Source organism: Bos mutus, chromosome 20 (genome assembly GCF_027580195.1).
Source record: "Bos mutus isolate GX-2022 chromosome 20, NWIPB_WYAK_1.1, whole genome shotgun sequence".
Taxonomy (NCBI): domain Eukaryota; kingdom Metazoa; phylum Chordata; class Mammalia; order Artiodactyla; family Bovidae; genus Bos; species Bos mutus.
The window spans coordinates 3,738,558-3,756,952 of record NC_091636.1 but is presented as its reverse complement, the minus strand read 5'-3'; the positions used below and the strand labels follow the sequence as shown (position 1 = coordinate 3,756,952).

The 18,395-nt window shown below is 39.0% G+C and overlaps 1 protein-coding gene across 1 annotated transcript in view; it reads left to right on the top strand.

The window, feature by feature from the left end:
* UBTD2 (ubiquitin domain containing 2) overlaps window positions 1-18,395 on the top strand; it is a 61,762-nt gene that overhangs the window by 36,559 nt on the left and 6,808 nt on the right. The window contains exon 2 of the mRNA XM_070357422.1: window positions 6,652-6,888. Coding sequence (XP_070213523.1) covers window positions 6,652-6,888 — 237 coding nt within the window. The remainder of the gene's footprint in view (window positions 1-6,651; window positions 6,889-18,395) is intronic.

Below are 18,395 nucleotides of genomic sequence, written 5' to 3'. Positions count from 1 at the left end.
TAGTCATGTGCTTTACATGCTTCAATTGTAATGCTTTTATAATGTGCTTTATATTTATAGGACTAACTCACTTATGTTTATTTTTCAGGATTCTTTTAACTGTTCCTCCTTGTTTTTCCATATGTGTTTTAGAATCAATTCATCTAGTATCAGAAAAAGTTTTAAAAAATTATTTTCACTGGAATTGTACTAAATGTGGATATTAACTTTAGAAGAATTGATATCCTTGTAATGTTCATGTCCAAGTACAAGAGATTGTTTTCATTGTTTCAAGTCTACTTTTATCTTTCAGTAGTTTCAAAAGCTTTCCTGAGGTGTTGCATTCCAAGTATTATATCTTTTATGTTTCTGTTATAAACAGGGCCTTTTCGCCCACTGCGTCTCCTAGCTGGACGTTTTATGTATATAAGAAGGCCTGCATTTTATGTTCTGCCACCATGTTAGTTTCTATTTCTTTTTAGCACCAACTTTCTCGTATTTTCCAGTCGTACCATCATATCATCTGCAATTAGAGGTGATTTTCTCCCATTCTGGCCCTTATGCTTCTGTTTCGTTTTGCCTGATTGTGTTGGCTAGCACTTCAATACAGTGTTAAATAGTAGTGGACATTGTGGGCATCCTTGACTTGTGTTTGCTTCCCTCCCTCAAACTGTCCATAAAGTGAGGGAAGAGAAGGTCCCTGCATTCTGAAGAATGTAATACTGGATGAAGCCATCCCCCTCCCCGAGTAGAATGAACCATCTGAAAGTGTCAGTATCACATAAAAGCTACAGTGTGCTGGTGTTAGGTGACCATATTCTTTCCCCAACTTTGTGTAATGTTACCCCTTTTTACAGGTGTGTGTGTGTGTGTGTGAGAGAGAGAGAGAGATTTAATTGTATGCTTTTACAACATCTTTAATGATTCATTTAAAAAGTCCTTGAAACATTATGTTGCGGTTAGGCTTTCCTGTGGGCTTCCCTGGTGGCTCAGCTGGTAAAGAATCCACCTCAATGCGGGAGACCTGGGTTCGATCCCTGGGTCGGGAAGATCCCCCAGAGAAGGGAAAGGCTGCCCACTCCAGTATTCTGGCCTGGAGAATTCCATGGACTGTATAGTCTATGAGGTCGCAAATAGCTGGACATGACTGAGTGGCTTTCACTGTATTAGACTTTCCTGCTGCCTGTTTGTGTGCTCAGGCTATTGTAAGGAGGCTTAAACTCTGAGAAACAGCACAGAGAAGTCTATATGACTCATAGACTTCTCTATTTTTTGATTGATAAATCAAAAATTATGTTGATATTTTCCCCCTCAATAAAGGTAGCTCAAACATTAGAAATGATCATATATGCCTTTAAAATTATGCTCCAGATGCTTAATTTTTATAATCTTTGGGATAGAAACATACTCACAGTTCTCATTTTTATTTATTATAAAATTGCAGCATAGAAAGTGGTGTGTCTAACTTAAGTATGCACGCATGTGATCTTCAGTGCCTGATCTTGTATAGGTACTGAGTACTTTGTAAATTGAAACTGACAGACCAGAGAACTGTACGGCCTCTTCCCCTGTGGGATTCTCTTTTGGAGAGGTGGAGTTTCTTGGTTAGCTTTTCCTTTGTCCTACCAGAGCCATTGCATTGGTCATAGTGAAGCTTGGAAGAGATGGATGCATGCTGCTAGAAAAACAGCTTGGCACATGCTTTATTTTGAGTGAACCTTCATAATTGATATGGTACTTCTGTAAAAGCAAGCATACTTGTCAGCTCTGGTAAGACATGGAGTGCCGTAATGAAAAGAGCTCTGGCTTTTGAATCTAGTCATCTGGATTCTAGTCTTAGCTCTTTTTGACCCTCAGCAGTGTATTTATCCTTGTTAGGTTTTCTGTCAAATGTTAATAGTAAGCTGAGCTTATAACCGTCTGAGATCTCTTCCACCTCTAAATCCTCAAGACAGTAGAGCAGATACGGGTATGATGTTGACTGTTGGCTTGTTGATGCTCTTATTTGAGGCATTTTAAGCCCCATATCCCTATTTTTTTTTGACAGTTAGTTACTTTAGGGAATATATGTGTGTGTGTATGTGTATATATAGAGTATTCTAAATTTAAATGAGAATAAAATATTTTACAACTGTCCTCTTAGGCTAGCACAGTCTGTTACAGAAGGTTCTGTAGGATCTATTCTTAATTCTTAAAGTGAGGGGGAAATTTCCTTCATTTTCATGGTGTTAAGACTAATCAATCTAAAATAGGTACATTAACCTAGTTCTGTTCCATGCTGCTTTAAAGTCTTCAGAATTCTTTTAAACAACATTTTTCCCTTTGATGGTGATCTTTTTAAATATTCAGTTTTTTCCCTCAGCCTGTTGTGCTAGGAAAACTGATTCTTTAGGTTTACAGCCTTTAAAGCTATTATTTCTTGAGTCATATCTTGATATCTACAGTACCTATGCTTTATGGCCTCTCCTTCCTTTATTTGAAGAGTCCCAATATTAAATCAGTTTTCAGAAAGGAACCAAAAGCAGGCAAACAATCATAAACATGTTTCACTCTGGATGTCATTGTTTTTTTGCCAATAAGGTATCCAGATGACTTGCAAAATGCATTCAGTTGATAAAAATATTTAAGATTATATTGCTGTTTAGCTCTGAGAAGCAAATCTTTCTTGGGGTTTTACATGTTAGATCTATTTATTTGTCACATCGTGGGAAGAAATGTTGAAAGGTTGCAAGGAAAGATAAGGAGTAGATGAAAAGACTGCTGAGAAGGTGAGTTTTTGGCAAAGTTTTGAAAGTAAATGTGCAATGATAGGGAAAAAAGGATGTTTCCTAAAATAACCTAGATTTTTAAAAAATTAGATTTCTTTATTAATCTTTGGGATCTTGTATGTTAAACCATGGGATTAAATAAACTTAGTATCATTGGTTGCCTATAATTTAAAGGTTTAGAAACAAAGATTTGGGGAATAAGTTGTTTCCTGTCTTTAAATGTATTGTTGGAGCACAGTGCTTAGTTCCAGATACTGTAACTGATACTGAGCATCTCTCTCTTGGCATCAGGAGTTTGAAGTTGTGGGAAGCAAGATAAATTTGAAAGGTTCAGAGTATAAAATGTAATCTAATTGAATACATATATTTGATGTCTTATTTCTTAATAATTGAAAATGGTTGACTTGGTGCAAACATGCTTAGTTGCTAAGTCGATTTCTGTGTTGTAAGTGGACATTTGATAGGCAGTCAGTCGCTCAGTCGTGTCTGACTCTTTGTGACCTCATGGACTGTAGCCTATCAGGCTTCTCTGTCCATGGGATTTTCCAGGCAAGAGTGCTGGAGTGGATTGCCATTTCCTTCTCCAGGGGATCTTCCCGACCCAGGAATCGAACCCGGGTCTCCCGCATTGCAGGCAGACGCTTTACCATCTGAGCCACCAGGGAAGCCCATTTGATAGACAGATATTCTTTATTACTTACGTTTGAGATACAGGAAAAGCAGAGACCTAGATGGAAATAAAAGTAAACTTACATGTCACAAGCATTTATTTTCGGTGATTTACTTTTGCCTAAAGTAATTACTTTGAAACTGTTGACAGCATAGATTTGAAAATGCATTTACAACAGTGATTATCCCTAAGCAGCATAATGTATCATCTGTCCTTTTTATTTGGCTTTATTCGTATGTCTTCTACAGATAGGGGGAGGTAAAATAAAACCCTATATTTGTAAGGAAGGCATTTTACTTTCTTTTTGCAAACTGTTTTCCACCTTTATTACAAGATAGTTTTTCTGTTGGGTTCCTCTCTTTGAGAGCCTATTTGGCTTTATTCGTATGTCTTCTACAGATAGGGGGAGGTAAAATAAAGCCCTATATTTGTAAGGAAGGCATTTTACTTTCTTTTTGCAAACTGTTTTCCACCTTTATTACAAGATAGTTTTTCTGTTGAGTTCCTCTCTTTTGAGAGCCTTTTTGTTTCCTTCATTTAAGTACCAAGATTGTGGAGGTTTCTTGTCTTTACTTTTGCCTTGCTCTTCTCTCACAGTGATAGAGTTATACCGGTTTTCCCTCTGGTACATTTAATACATATGATATTAGACAGTTCTCTGGAACTATTCAAGTAGACATGAAATTTTACTCAAATAAGTATTTATTTGAGCATTGAGTTAGATATCTATGATGCCTTATCTTCCACTCTCTGCTCAGTAAACTAATAGTGTTGTCTCTAAACTGTTTCTGACTCATCTAAAGGTTAATGTAGCAGAAAATAAAATTTATCTTCAATTTTACCTTGTGGAATCATTCAGGGGTGGAATGTCATTATCTGACATATTTTGAACACCTTTTGGGGAATAATGCTTAATCTGCATCTGTCTGTATTATTGAGAAGATACAGGGAAAAGTCAATAGTATAGATTATGTTTCTCACATTTGAGTTGAACCTGATATGAACACCTGATATAACATATATAGTGTTATCCTTAGTGGGCACTCAGTAAATACTCGTTCATTAAGTAAGGAGACGGGTTCTGTATTCAGCTCTGCCACTTAATAGACAGTTTTCCTTCTTCTGTACGTACTCTTTTAGAACTCAACTGGTTTGCATCTCACTAAGACAAATTAGAGAGCCAAATAATACAATGGGTCAAAATACTGAGTGTTTTCATATATATGGAATCTAAAGAGATGGCACTGGTGAATTTACTTTCAGGATGGCAAAGGAGAAACAGACATAGAGAACAGACCTGTAGACCTGGGGGGAGGAGAGGAGGGAGAAGGGAGATGTATGGAGAGAGTAACATAGAAATTTACAGTACCGTGTGTAAAACAGATAGCCAGTGGGAATTTGCTGTGTGATTCAGGGAAGTCACACAGGGCCTCTGTGACGTGCTGAAGGGTGGGGGGCAGGGAGGGAGGGGACATGGGTGTACCTATGGCTGATTCTTGTTGATGTATGACAGAAAGCCACAAAATTCTGTAAAGCAGTTATCCTTGAATTAAAACATTAAAAACGAAAATACTGAATGTTTTAAAGGAAAACAGCTGGCACTGGCACAGTGTGCTACTCTGAAGGGGGGAGGGCGAGACCTGATGTGCTGCTTTGGGATACGCTGGCCAGATAGGGTGTGGAGAGATCATGGTTTAGTCCAAGTGTCGAACCAGGGACATTGTGCAGCAAGAAATGGTTCTGTCATCTGGGAATATAGCCTGGTATAGGACGTAGAGATTGCCTAGGGGCTAGAGTCGTTTTATTTCTTTTATGAATAACCCAAATTTCATTTGGCCCTGGGCCAGTGAGGGAGTGGTTAATTTCTGGGATTCTTTAGAATCATTTTGAGAGTAATATCTTTTAAATTATTAGTCTTCCTGTAATTAAATATAGAACATTGAATTTTGACATACACCCTCTGCTTCCTACCCTCTGTCATTTATTTCAAACCCACTCTTACCCAGTACTCCATGGAGCCTCAGTTTTCTTTTTACCTGTTGTTCCATCTGTTGAACAACTTCTCAGCTATGGCACTGTACAAGATAAGAGTGTCTCTGTATGTCAGTTTGCGATCAGTGATCACATGCCAGGTAAGTTTCTGGGTGTGAAGAGCTGCTTCAGACTCACTCTAGCATTATGGTAGCACTGCTGCTTTTCTCGAAGGAGCCATGCTGCCACCGAGAGCAGGAAAAGGAGTGGGCTCCTACCCTCTGTTTTCTTCTCCTCCTGAACTGAAACTGGAGTGTTGTAGTTCTTCTCCTTGTAGTGGGGGGTTTCTCCCTTGGCGCAGTATCAAGGATCGCCGGTTCAGCCCTCGTCCCTCCAGAAAGTAAAGCACTACCTACCTCTCTCCCTCATCCCTTTCTAAATTAGCTTCAGTATTTGAGTCTCAGAGAAGGGTTTTAACAGTTCCTAGACTCAAGTCCAGAACAGGTTCCTAGAGGAAGCTTTTCTAGGGTCAGGCTTCCTTGTGGATCTCGTGGTTCGGCTGTCCTTCGTTTGGACACCACAGAGCAGTCTTTTCCCGCTGCGAGATTTCTCAGTTCCTGCTCTATGGCTTCACAGGATCCTGAGATTCAGTCCACTGCTGTGATTTGGTTTCTCCTAGAACCTCACCTCTCTTTTATGGCACCCTTTAACTTTTTATTTTTTATTTTAATTTTTAAATGTTTTTTGGCTACACCAAGTCTTAGTCGCTGCACACAGGGTCTTTTTAGTTGCCACATGGAGTATCTTTAGTTGCGATGTGTGAACTTAGTTGGAGCATGCAGGATCTAGTTCCCTGACCAGGGATCGAACCCAGGCCCTATGCATCTAATAGCATGGAGTCTTAGCCACTGGACCACCAGGCAGTTCCCTCCTTTGACTCTTTTCAAATCCTGCCACCACTGATGGACTGATGGAACACTTACTACTGTTTTTCTAGGTAAGTTTAAAAATCATCCTTTGGAGGAGACAGATTGAATGAAAAAGAGGTACTAACTTGCCCTGGAAGATTTGACCTAATGTCTCCATTTGCCCTTGTAGATCTAAAACAAAATAGGTTAGAGGAATTTCAGAATGTAAGAATTAGCCAGTAGGCCAGCTTCTAGCTATAATTTTGATGAAAGAATCAAAGAAGAATGACCAGATAACTATTAATACATCTTTTATAAATTTTGGTTTTGATGTCAGCCTTTTATTTTTCTTCAGTTGCTTTAGGTCGTAACCAGCCTTTGAAAAAGGAGAAACCTAAATGGAAAAGCGATTATCCCATGACAGATGGACAGCTGCGCAGCAAGAGAGATGAATTTTGGGATACTGCACCAGCTTTTGAAGGCCGTAAAGAGATTTGGGATGCCTTGAAGGCTGCAGCACATGCTTTTGAAAGCAATGATCATGAACTGGCACAAGCGATCATTGATGGTGCAAACATAACGTTGCCACACGGTAGGTCTAGTTATCTTCCAGAACAAAGCAGAGCGTCATCAGCTCCTTTCCAATGGCCATAAACCAAATAGAAAGTGGTCATTTTCCTAGTATGTGTTATTCTAACTGTTTTTCTTCAGTGTAGTGAAGAGGAGCATTCCTCTTTGCTTCTTTTAGCTGGAGATAGGTTTACTCTATGTGTGTGTGTGTGTGTGTGTGTGTGTGTGTTGGTCTCAAGAAAGAGAACACTCAATAAACCTGTATTTTCTTTTTTATATATATTTATTATTTATTTAGCAGCACTTAGCTGTGGCATTGGAGAAGGAACCTTGCCTGGAGAATCCCAGGGACGGGGGAGCCTGATGGGCTGCTGTCTATGGGGTCACACAGAGTCGGACACGACTGAAGTGACTTAGCAGCTGTGGCATGCAGAATCTTTTAGTTGTGGCATGTGGGATCTAGTTCCCTGACCAGGGATCGAACCCGGGCCCCCTGCATTGGGAGCATGGAGTCTTAGCCACTGGACCGCCAGGGAAGTCCCTAAACCTGTATTTTCTAACTTCCATATAATCTAGCTCTCCATCAAGGCTTCCCCCTGCCCCAGTCTTCTGGAGGTTCTACTTCACTGATTTCCTGCTTGCACTAGAGAAGTAATCTCAGATTACATCTCAGAAGCCATAGAGAGTCAGTGAACTCACCTTTAGTCGTTAGCCTTCATCGAGGCCTGTTTTCAGCATAATGAGCAAACCTAAACTTGGAAGTGAGTCTCATGTATTTTTAAGGACAGTTCTATGATTGTATCCCTGAGCATTATTAGAAACCTCTCTCCTTTGCTTAGGAATGTGACTCTAAGAACCACCATAAGCTTTGAATGTTTCCAGGGACACATATATCCTGGACACATGCATATCCTCATATTTAGTCTCCTGGATTAGAAACAAATTTCATGCTATACTAAGATTTAGATGTTAATTTTATATTATAATCTTGTTCTGTTTACTGTATTTATAAATTTTTCTTGTCACTTTTTCAAGTTAATATTTTTCTAAGTTGTCTATCTTGCTCCTATATACTCTTTTGTGTAGTTTTCTATTTCTGTTTTTGGTTATACTTTTATTGGTTGTTTCTTTTTCAGTATCCTCCTATTTTTTCTCCCCGCCCTCACCTCCCCAGGAATCTTTAGTGAAAGGGAAAAGATTCATATAATCTGAAGAGAAACACAGCTATGGATCAGTATCTTCCTTTATTTGTCTACATTTTGAAAGGAGCAGTGCTTTCCACTGTTTATCTGCTTTATGTCCTTTGATTCCTTTTCAAATAAAGGATGTTCAACTTAGTAACCTTCCCAGTTTTCCAAATCTCCATTAATTTTTTTGAATTAATTGTATATCTAAGAAACTTTTTAAAAATAGATCAGATCAGATCAGTCGCTCATTTGTGTCCGACTCTTTGCGACCCCACGAATCGCAGCACGCCAGGCCTCCCTGTCCATCACCAACTCCTGGAGTTCACTGAGACTCACGTCCATCGAGTCAGTGATGCCATCCAGCCATCTCATCCTCTGTCGTCCCCTTCTCCTCCTGCCCCCAATCCCTCCCAGCATCAGAGTCTTTTCCAATGAGTCAACTCTTCGCATGAAGTGGCCAAAGTACTGGAGTTTCAGCTTTAGCATCATTCCTTCCAAAGAAATCCCAGGGCTGATCTCCTTCAGAATGGACTGGTTGGATCCCCTTATATATATTCCATAGCTATCTTATTCTTTTATTAGTGAAAGCTTATTAGGATTGTCTTGGGTTAGTAACATTGGCACCCACTATATATAGATCACTTTTTCTACACAGGTATAAAAATGATCCCTTCTACTTTTGAAAAATTTATAATAGAATGCTATTTTAATATGACTCTTAAGTTGCTATTTTCATGGATAATCTCTGAATTCTTTACCTCTTACGTGACTGAAGTACACATCATTTTGCTCCATTACTTTTTTTAGTTCTATAATTTGTCTTCAGATACTATCTTTATATAATATAAAGGGAAGGGCTTTCCTTTATAATTGATTTTATCAGCCTCTTTTTAATGCTTGTGAGTGAGTGAGTGAAAGTTGCTCAGTTGTGTCCGACTCTTTGTGGCCCCATGGACTATATATATAGTTCATGGAATTCTCCAGGCCAGAATTCTGGAGTAGGTAGCCTTTCCCTTCTGCAGTGGCTCTTCCCAACCCAGGGACTGAACCCAGATCTCCCACATTGCAGGTGGATTCTTTACCAGCTGAGCCACAAGGGACCCCAAGAATACTGGAGTGGGTAGCCTATCCCTTTTCCAGCGGATCCTCCCAACCCAGGAATCAAACCGTGGTCTCTTTCATTACAGGCAGATTCTTTACCAACTGAGCTATCAGGGAAGCCCTTTATCTTCTATTTAAAGCAGAATATATTTGTATTTCTAAGGCCTACAAGTGGAGTTGGGGGTGTTGTTTATCTGTGATTGTCTTAATTTAGAAGCTCAAGACCCAGAACCTTAGAACTTTAACTTCCTTACTTTGTACTTATCATAGTTACCTATGGGAAAATCTGATTTCATTCAATAAATTATGGCCTTGTTTACAAGTTCATGGAGGTATCATAGTTCTGTTTCATTTAAAGTGGGGCCTACACATGGGCTCAATCTCTAAAAACTCAAGTCTCCCACTTCTGCTTTTATCTGTGTGAACTGAAGAGACATGATCCTGGCAGCTCCAGCAACTGACAGATTAAGGAGAATTATTCTGGGAAATTTGAGAATATTAAATGAGCTTCTAATCTTCCCCTCTATGTTAAGGAATATTTTCCACTTTAGCATGAAAGAATCAAATAGACTTTCTTAAGCTTTCTGTTTGAAAGTTCTATAATAACTTCCTGTGTATTATTATCATTGGTACCCTTGATTGATTTCCCTTGTTCATATCTGAAACTTACCAATAATGTTTGTTGAATGGACTTTTAAATTATGTTTTGTCATATACTCTAACTCACCATCAGTTTATAGCTTAGCTACTTCAGTTCAGTTCAGTCGCTCAGTTGTGTCCGACTCTTTGAGACCCCATGAATCACAGCATGCCAGGCCTCCCTGTCCATCACCAACTCCCGGAGTCCACTCAAACCCATGTCCATTGAGTCGGTGATGCCATCCAACCATCTCATCCTCTGTCGTCCCCTTCTCCTCCTGCCCTCAATCCCTCCCAGCATCAGGGTCTTTTCCAATGAGTCAGCTCTTCGCATAAGGTGGCCAAAATATTGGAGTTTCAGCTTCAACATCAGTCCTTCCAGTGAACACTCAGGACTGATCTCCTTTAGAATGAACTGGTTGGATGTCCTTGCAGTCCAGGGGACTCTCAAGAGTCTTCTCCAACACCACAGTTCAAAAGCATCAATTCTTTGGCACTCAGCTTTCTTTTTAGTCCAAATCTCACATCCATACATGACCACAGGAAAAACCATAGCCTTGACTAGACAGACCTTTGTTGGCAAAGTAATGTCTCTGCTTTTTAATATGCTGTCTAGGTTGGTCATAACTTTCCTTCCAAGGAGTAAGCGTCTTTTAATTTCATGGCTGCAGTCACCATCTGCAGTGATTTTGGAGCCCAGAAAAATAAAGTCTGACACTGTTGCCACTGTTGCCCCATCTATTTCCCATGAAGTGATGGGACCGGAGGCCATGATCTTTGTTTTCTGAATGTTGAGCTTTAAGCCAACTTTTTCACTCTCCTCTGTTACTTTTATCAAGAAGCTCTTTAGTTCTTCTTCACTTTCTGCCATAAGGGTGGTGTCATCTGCATATCTGAAGTTATTGATATTTCTCCCGGCAATCTTGATTCCAGCTTGTGCTTCCTCCAGCCCAGTGTTTCTCATGATGTACTCTGCATATAAGTTAAATAAGTAGGGTGACAATATACAGCCTTGACGTACTCCTTTTGCTATTTGGAACCAGTCTGTTGTTCCATGTCCAGTTCTAATTGTTGCTTCCTGACCTGCATACCGGTCTCTCAAGAGGCAGATCAGGTGGTCTGGTATGCCCATCTCTTTGAGAATTTTCCACAGTTTATTGTGATCCACATAGTCAAAGGCTTTGGCATAGTCAATAAAGCAGAAATAGATGTTATTCTGGAACTCTCTTGCTTTTTTGATGATCCAGCGGATGTTGGCAATTTGATGTCTTGTTCCTCTGCCTTTTCTAAAACCTTCAGTTCAGTTGCTCAGTCGTGTCTGACTCTTTGCGACCCCATGAATCGCAGCACACCAGGCCTCCCTGTCCATCACAAACTCCCATTGTTCACTCAGACTCACATCTATCGAGTCAGTGATGCCATCCAACCATCTCATCCTCTGTCGTCCCCTTCTCCTCCTGCCCCCAATCCCTCCCAGCATCAGAGTCTTTTCCAATGAGTCAACTCTCCGCATGAGGTGGCCAAAGTACTGGAGTTTCAGCTTCAGCATCAGTCTTTCCATTGAACACCCAGGACTGATCTCCTTTAGGATGGACTGGTTGGATCTCCTTGCAGTCCAAGGGACTCTCAAGAGTCTTCTCCAACACCACAGTTCAGAAGCATCAATTCTTAGGCGCTCAGCCTTCTTCACAGTCCAACTCTCACATCCATACATGACCACAGGAAAAACCATAGCCTTGACTAGACGGACCTTTTTTGGCAAAGTAATATCTCTGCTTTTGAATATGCTATCTAGGTTGGACATAACTTTCCTTCCAAGGAGTAAACGTCTTTTAATTTCATGGCTGCAGTCACCATCTGCAGTGATTTTGGAGCCCCAAAAAATAAAGTCTGACACTGTGTCCACTGTTTCCCCATCTATTTCCCAGGAAGTGATGGGACCGGATGCCGTGATCTTCGTTTTCTGAATGTTGAGCTTTAAGCCAACTTTTTCACTCTCCTCTGTTACTTTCATCAAGAAGCTCTTTAGTTCTTCTTCACTTTCTGCCATAAGGGTAGTGTCATCTGTATATCTGAGGTTATTGATATTTCTCCCAGCAATCTTGATTCCAGCTTGTGTTTCTTCCAGTCCAGCGTTTCTCATGATGTACTCTGCATATAAGTTAAATAAGTAGGGTGACAATATACAGCCTTGATGTACTCCTTTTGCTATTTGGAACCAGTCTGTTGTTCCCTGTCCAGTTCTAACTGTTGCTTCCTGACCTGCATACAGATTTCTCAAGAGGCAGGTCAGGTGGTCTAGTATTCCCATGTCTTTCAGAATTTCCCACAGTTTATTGTGATCCACACAATCAAAGGCTTTGGCATAGTCAATAAAGCAGAAATAGATGTTTTTCTGGAACTCTCTTGCTTTTTCCGTGATCCAGAGGATGTTGTTACATGTTTTTACCTAGACCTCCTCAGTGGTATTGGTGAAATCCCTTCCATCTTTTAGATGTAATTATGTAATTGAAATTTTATCTTTGACACATTTTGTTATGTTAAACCATAAAGTCTTAAAGTGTTCAGCACTTCATATTTTGAGTTTACAATATTGCATCGGCTTTAGCTCTTGTTTAGCTCAGGCTTTGGTGTGCGACCTAGCCTTATTTCTTGTCTTTCCTGTATTACTTACAGCTATGTGCCTTTGGGCAAATCACTTCTGTAAGCTTCAGTCCTCTCATCTATAAAATACGGATATAAGTGCCTGCCTTGGAGTGTGGTTGTATTGATTAAATGTGATGATAACACGTGTAAGTTGCTTACCTGGTCCAAAACACACTTAATAAATAGTAGTGCGGATGATTGTATTTCTTAAACTCTGACATTAACAAGTAAACTCCTTGCACCAAAATCTTAAATTATAGATTTCAATCATTTTCTGGATGTAATATTTACTGGTGACATCTTTCTTTGGTTTTTTAGAATACCCTTCTCTTGGGCATATGCCTAATGGAGTTTTGAGGTTGACCTTGATTCAGTAGCAAGCAGCAATAGATTTATTACTCAGACACCAAGCAGTGAGGACATTATTAGTTTAGCGTCATCTCACACCTGACTCATGCCTGTCCCCTTTGTCTGCAGCTGTCAGTGTTACTCACACGGTTACTGAACTGATCATAGACTGACAACCTGAAGAGATCCTAGGATATATGCTCCTTTCTAAATCATCTCCTTTTTTGTTTTCATCTCATCCTCTCTTCTCTTCCCATAATCTTTTTGTTATCTCACCTGTACTCATATTATCTTCCCAGTGTAAATATAAAAGTTCTTTAAAGTTTGAAAGCCGTATGAAAATGTCTTTGTAAATGTGTTTGTAAATAAGCAAGGATTGTGCTGTTTGGTTTGTTGTATTTAGTGTCAGTGTTGTGTGCGTAAAAATTATGTGTTTTTCCATGGCCTTTATTTTTGTGTTTCAAGGAAACAACAAAAAACCTTTTCCCTGTATTTTCTCTTTCGTTTCTTTTTCTAACAGTGGTTCCCTTCATAACTACATTTGTTTTATCTTAATTCCAGTCAGCAGGTCATGTTCATTATATTCCTGCCTTGTGCAAGCATAAAATGAGTCTATGCTTTTAAATTGTCTTCCTCTGTTATTGTCAGTAAGAAGTCTTTAGTTTTTTTTCTTAAAAGGCGGTAGCGATTGTGAAGAGGGAAGTTGGTGACCTAAAACTACCTGGGGATTTTATACATGAAGGTGTGTTTTCACTGTGGAAATTATGACTCAGGTAGAGGGTGGTATGAACATGTGCAATAGTGTACTGTTGTGGAAAAGCTCCCTGGATGATTCTAATGTCTGGTGCTTCTTTTCCACAGCCTCCCCATTCTAGAAGAGCTTTATTTTTCATTATTGACACAGCATTTTTTACTCATGGTCTTACGTTTCTTACAGCTTATTTTCTTTTTCTAGTTGAGTACTGTTTTTTCACTACCTGAAATTCCCCCAAACAGTATTTTGCCTGTGAAACCAGATTATAGATTAAGTGGCTTGCCCAAATTAGCATAAACAGGGTGAAAGAAAGGGAGGTGGTTTTATTTTCATTTTTCACAGAGTCTGGTTCATAGTGGGTTATTCAGATATTTTCAGTGAAAGCTTGTTCAGAAACAATATATGTTTATCTTGTAACGAGGAGGATTTAATGCTCTTTCTTAAATTACTATTTAGAAGATTTACAGGGATTTTTAAAATTGCCTGCTTCCTTTCCCTGCCTTCCATGGAAGGTTCCCTGACTTCTAGAAAGGTTTTTTTTTCTTTGGCATCTACAATTAGTATGTTTTCCAACTCCCTGCAATTCACATGTAAAAGCTCCCTTCTTAACCATCCTTCTGTAGGAGGAGGAGCTGTTCACCACTCCCCAAACACTTTTCTCATATTTAAAGACTTAACCCCAACATTATTCTTACTTCTTTCTCATCACTAAACATTACCAGTTCTTCAGATGAACATTTGAAGGCCAATTTCTTTTGTCCTTTTTCATGCTTCAGGATATGAGAAGTAGGGAGGGTAGGGGAGGGAGGAAGGAAGAGGGTTCAGGATGGGGAACGCGGGTATACCTGTGGCGGATTCATTTCGATATTTGGCAAAACTAATACAATATTGTAAAGTTTAAAAATAAAATAAAAAAAAAAAAAAATGGTATTCTTTAAAACATACCTCTTTTTTAATCACCTTTAAAATACAGGTAGAAGAGGAATTGTCCAGTTTTTTTTTTTTTTCCTGGTCTTTCTTACTGCAAAATATATCAAATGTGAATAAATTAAATTACATATAATGTAGTTTAAATTTTTAAAAACCAAGGAGTTTATAAGTATCATTAATGGAGCATTTCTGTATTTAGGAAACCAACATGATAAAAAATCGTGGACTGAGAATCAGAAATAATAAAATACTACCAATTCATGTTTTGAATTGATATTATTTAATTTTCATCCTGTGATAATCACCTGCAACAGTCCCTATTTTAAACAGCTGAGAAAACTGAAGCACAGGGAGGTTATGTCATTTTTCCGAGGTAGAAGTCATGAAATTGGGTTTTAAACTCCAGTCCTAGATATAACTAACTAAAGCAGTTAAATTACAAGGTCAAGTCATTTCATCTGTGTTTTCTATGAAGTTACTGCACAAGTAATCTCCAGTGTTAATTCCATATCTACCATTTTAAGTCCCTCCCACACTATACAGAGTACTTTAAAATGACATAGTTCTATTACTAGTAAAGAGAAACGAGTGGATTCTCTAAGACATGGACAGGCAGGAAATGCATTAGTGTATTAGAGGCCCGTTAAGAAGCAAGTCATGAATTCTGAGTCCTTTAAAGGTCCCTATAAGAATTTGTCATTTAATAAACTTAATTCATGAAGATAAAAGTTTAAGAACAGAAGCATGAACCTCCTGTACATACAGGAGAGAGGGAATTTTTACCAGACTTGTATCTGGAAATGAAACAGGGTCTTAATAAAGGATCTGATGGCTGATTTATCATAATTAAATGTTGTATCCTTTTCTTCTCTTTATCTTCAAAAAGACAAAAACGATTTGGAGTTACGCAACGTAGCTTCATCTGCTCCTCCGCTGCTGTCACCCTTGTTTTCTTCAAATAAAGCAACAAAGTCCCTAAAATAGCTGAGGTGGGAGTTTGTCCCTGACTCAGTAGGCTTGTCTCTGAAGAAGACCTCCTTTCTTCCATTCTGGGTGGTAAGAATGGAGGGAAAGAAGGATTTCTGATGTGGTCTCAAGACATATATTGCCTCAACTTCTACTTCTGTAAAGCTGGGTCAGCTAAATAAACCAGATACAAGTGCTGCTGATCTATTCCTCTGTCCTTTTAAGGATCTGGACTTAAAAGATCAGTGTCTTCTTAGAAATGTGGCCAAATGTTCCACAAGCTCTTAGTCATGGTCTAACCTTCACACGACTTTGGTAATGCGTCCAGACTAAGTCACTTTTCACCTATGCTTGCTAGAAGAGATGATAGTCTTGGTGCTTCTGAGTCCCGGTCTTAATAGCTAATTTGGTGGGATAAGATACCAGAACCTGCTTCTCCTAGAGCCTGATTACCAGACATAAGCTTAATTTAATTCCCACTAAAGAGTTTGCATGAGGGAGCCTGTAACCTGTTAGTTTTGAAAGACTGCTCATAATATCTGGATGAAGGGTAATTTTGATGGCCCTTTTGACATTGTGGTGTTTACAGAGGACCTTGTGAAGCCTAAAGCAGTAGACTCAAACATGATGAAATTGTTTCATCCTTTGTGATACTGCTATTGGTGAGCTCCCCCCACCCCCCGCCATAAGTTTAGTTTTGAGATTTAAAACTTCTTGAGGAGGGAACTGACATTATTGAGTGTTTCTATGAATTCATTATATGTACCTGTCAATTTTGCGTGTGTTTTATTATTTAATCCTTAAAACAACTTTGTGAGGTAGATACTGTAGTCCTTGAGGAAACAGACTGACTATGTCTAAGATTAGAATCCAAATTAAAATTTTGGTGTGACAGCTCAAAGCCACTGTTCATTCTGTCAGATATCACTGCTTTTCCAACTTCTGTTCCTCTGACAGACTGAACAGTGGGCTGCCTGAGCCACAGGTCTAACCCAGTATTCTCTCCTTCCCATTCTTTGTTACTTCAGATTCTTTTCCTTTTTAACTGTGTCCAGGTCACTTGTGTGTTGGTCTTCTGTTGCTTTAGGAAGTCATGGTTTTTGAAGAGTTCATGCTTTCTTGGTCAGTTTGAAAAGTGAAGTCAAAAATAAAGACATCCTTTCTCATCCTTGGAAGAAACCCCAAGTGTGATACAAGCCTTGCAATTCTAGCGTACAGCTTTCATGATTAATTTTGGGAGGGAGATTTCTTCTATCAGATTGCCAGTATGTTTTCAATATTATTGATAAATGTTTTCAACACTATTAAGGTATATTGAAGAACACATATTTGAAGTATACAGTTTGATCAGCTTTGACATGTAAACACCCATGACTGACAAAAATTTTAATATCCTCAAAAGCGTCCTTACATAAAATTGATTTTCAACTTTGATTTTCAAATTTGATCATGTAACACTGCAAGTCTCACATGGTAAAAGTTTGAAGACCTAGTTGGTCTTAAACATAGAGGAAAACCAGTGAGGCCTTTGAATGCTTACAAAGATGTCTTTTTTTTAATCTCAAAGACTGCTTGAGAAACAGTAAAGTGTTAGATGTTATGACATTTAAGAAAGCTATTTTTATTATTTGGTATTTAATTTAGTCCTGTCTTTATAATTTTCTTGTGAAATATTTTGCAGCCAAATTAAAAGCAGCCATAGAAAACAAGGAAAATTTAACATCGGAGCCAGTCATCTAGATAGAAGATAAATAAAAACAACCTCAAACAATTATGTATGAAATCAGGACAGAAGGTAGTCTTGGCAGCTTTCTTCCTGCCCTGGGGAGCTTTCAGGGCTTCCTGACCAGGGGAAGCAGTGGCCTGGCGGCATTTATCCCTGTGGCCATCTGTCTCTCTGCTAGGACTCGGTTGAGGCCTATAATGATGTTGTGAGGAGAAGGAGGAATAAAAGACGGGTGTACTTCCACAAAGAACGTTTGGTGAGCAATCTAAGCAACCCTGGCTAGCACATCTTTAGAACGAGTGGGGAATTGTTAGATGAGCTGCACCATCAGTGGTCAGTGGGTGATAATTTAAAACCTTTTGTAAATTGCAAATGCAAACCCAGCTAGTAATTTTTGGAAAGGTTAAAAAAAATCCTAATGTTACCTACTTTTAGAGTGGTCCCTTCCCTTTTGTGTTTATACACAGGGTTTCTTTAAGGGAAGCTATCCATCTTCTCACCACACTCTGTTTTTTACACTCTGCTCTCAAATATTGTAGATGAAACACTGACAGCAATATGTCCGTTTTGTCACTACATGTGGTGGCTTCAGAGCACTGAAACTTCTTAGTCACCACTTCCTTTTGCCTCCTCTTCTGTATCCTCCTTTGCTTGGTCACTAACAGCACTGGCAAATGTATTTTGGGCTGCACTGTGCCTTGTGATTCACGTTTGGCTTTTCATCCCTCTTGTATTTGTCCTCTGCCTTTTTCCAAGAGCATTTCTTCCTTCCACTAGCCATATCATTAACCTGAGAGTCCAGTAGAGCTATCACAAGCCCTGAAGCCTTATCCGTGTGTCATACATTTACTTCTTCAGGAATCAGAGTATTGTACTCTGTTACTCTCTGACCCGGGACAAGCTTACCTGTCTCTTCTTCAGTTTTCCCATTTGTAAAATGAGTATGATAAACTTACTTTACTGGGTCATTGTGAGAATTAAATGTCATTGTATATGAAGTGCTCAGACAGAGCTAGTAAGCCCTCTTTTTAAGTGTTTGCTTTTATGTTTAAGCTTGTACATTCAAGATTATTACTGTACACACTGCTTTTATCTTTTTCCCAATATGCCTCTTCAGTTACCTTCAGATAACTCAATTGAAGTATCTCCCCATACCTGCAGCAGTTAAGACTAAGCAAAGAATCTTGTAACCCTGAATTCTTTATCACTCTCATTTCCTAGTTAGGTGATTT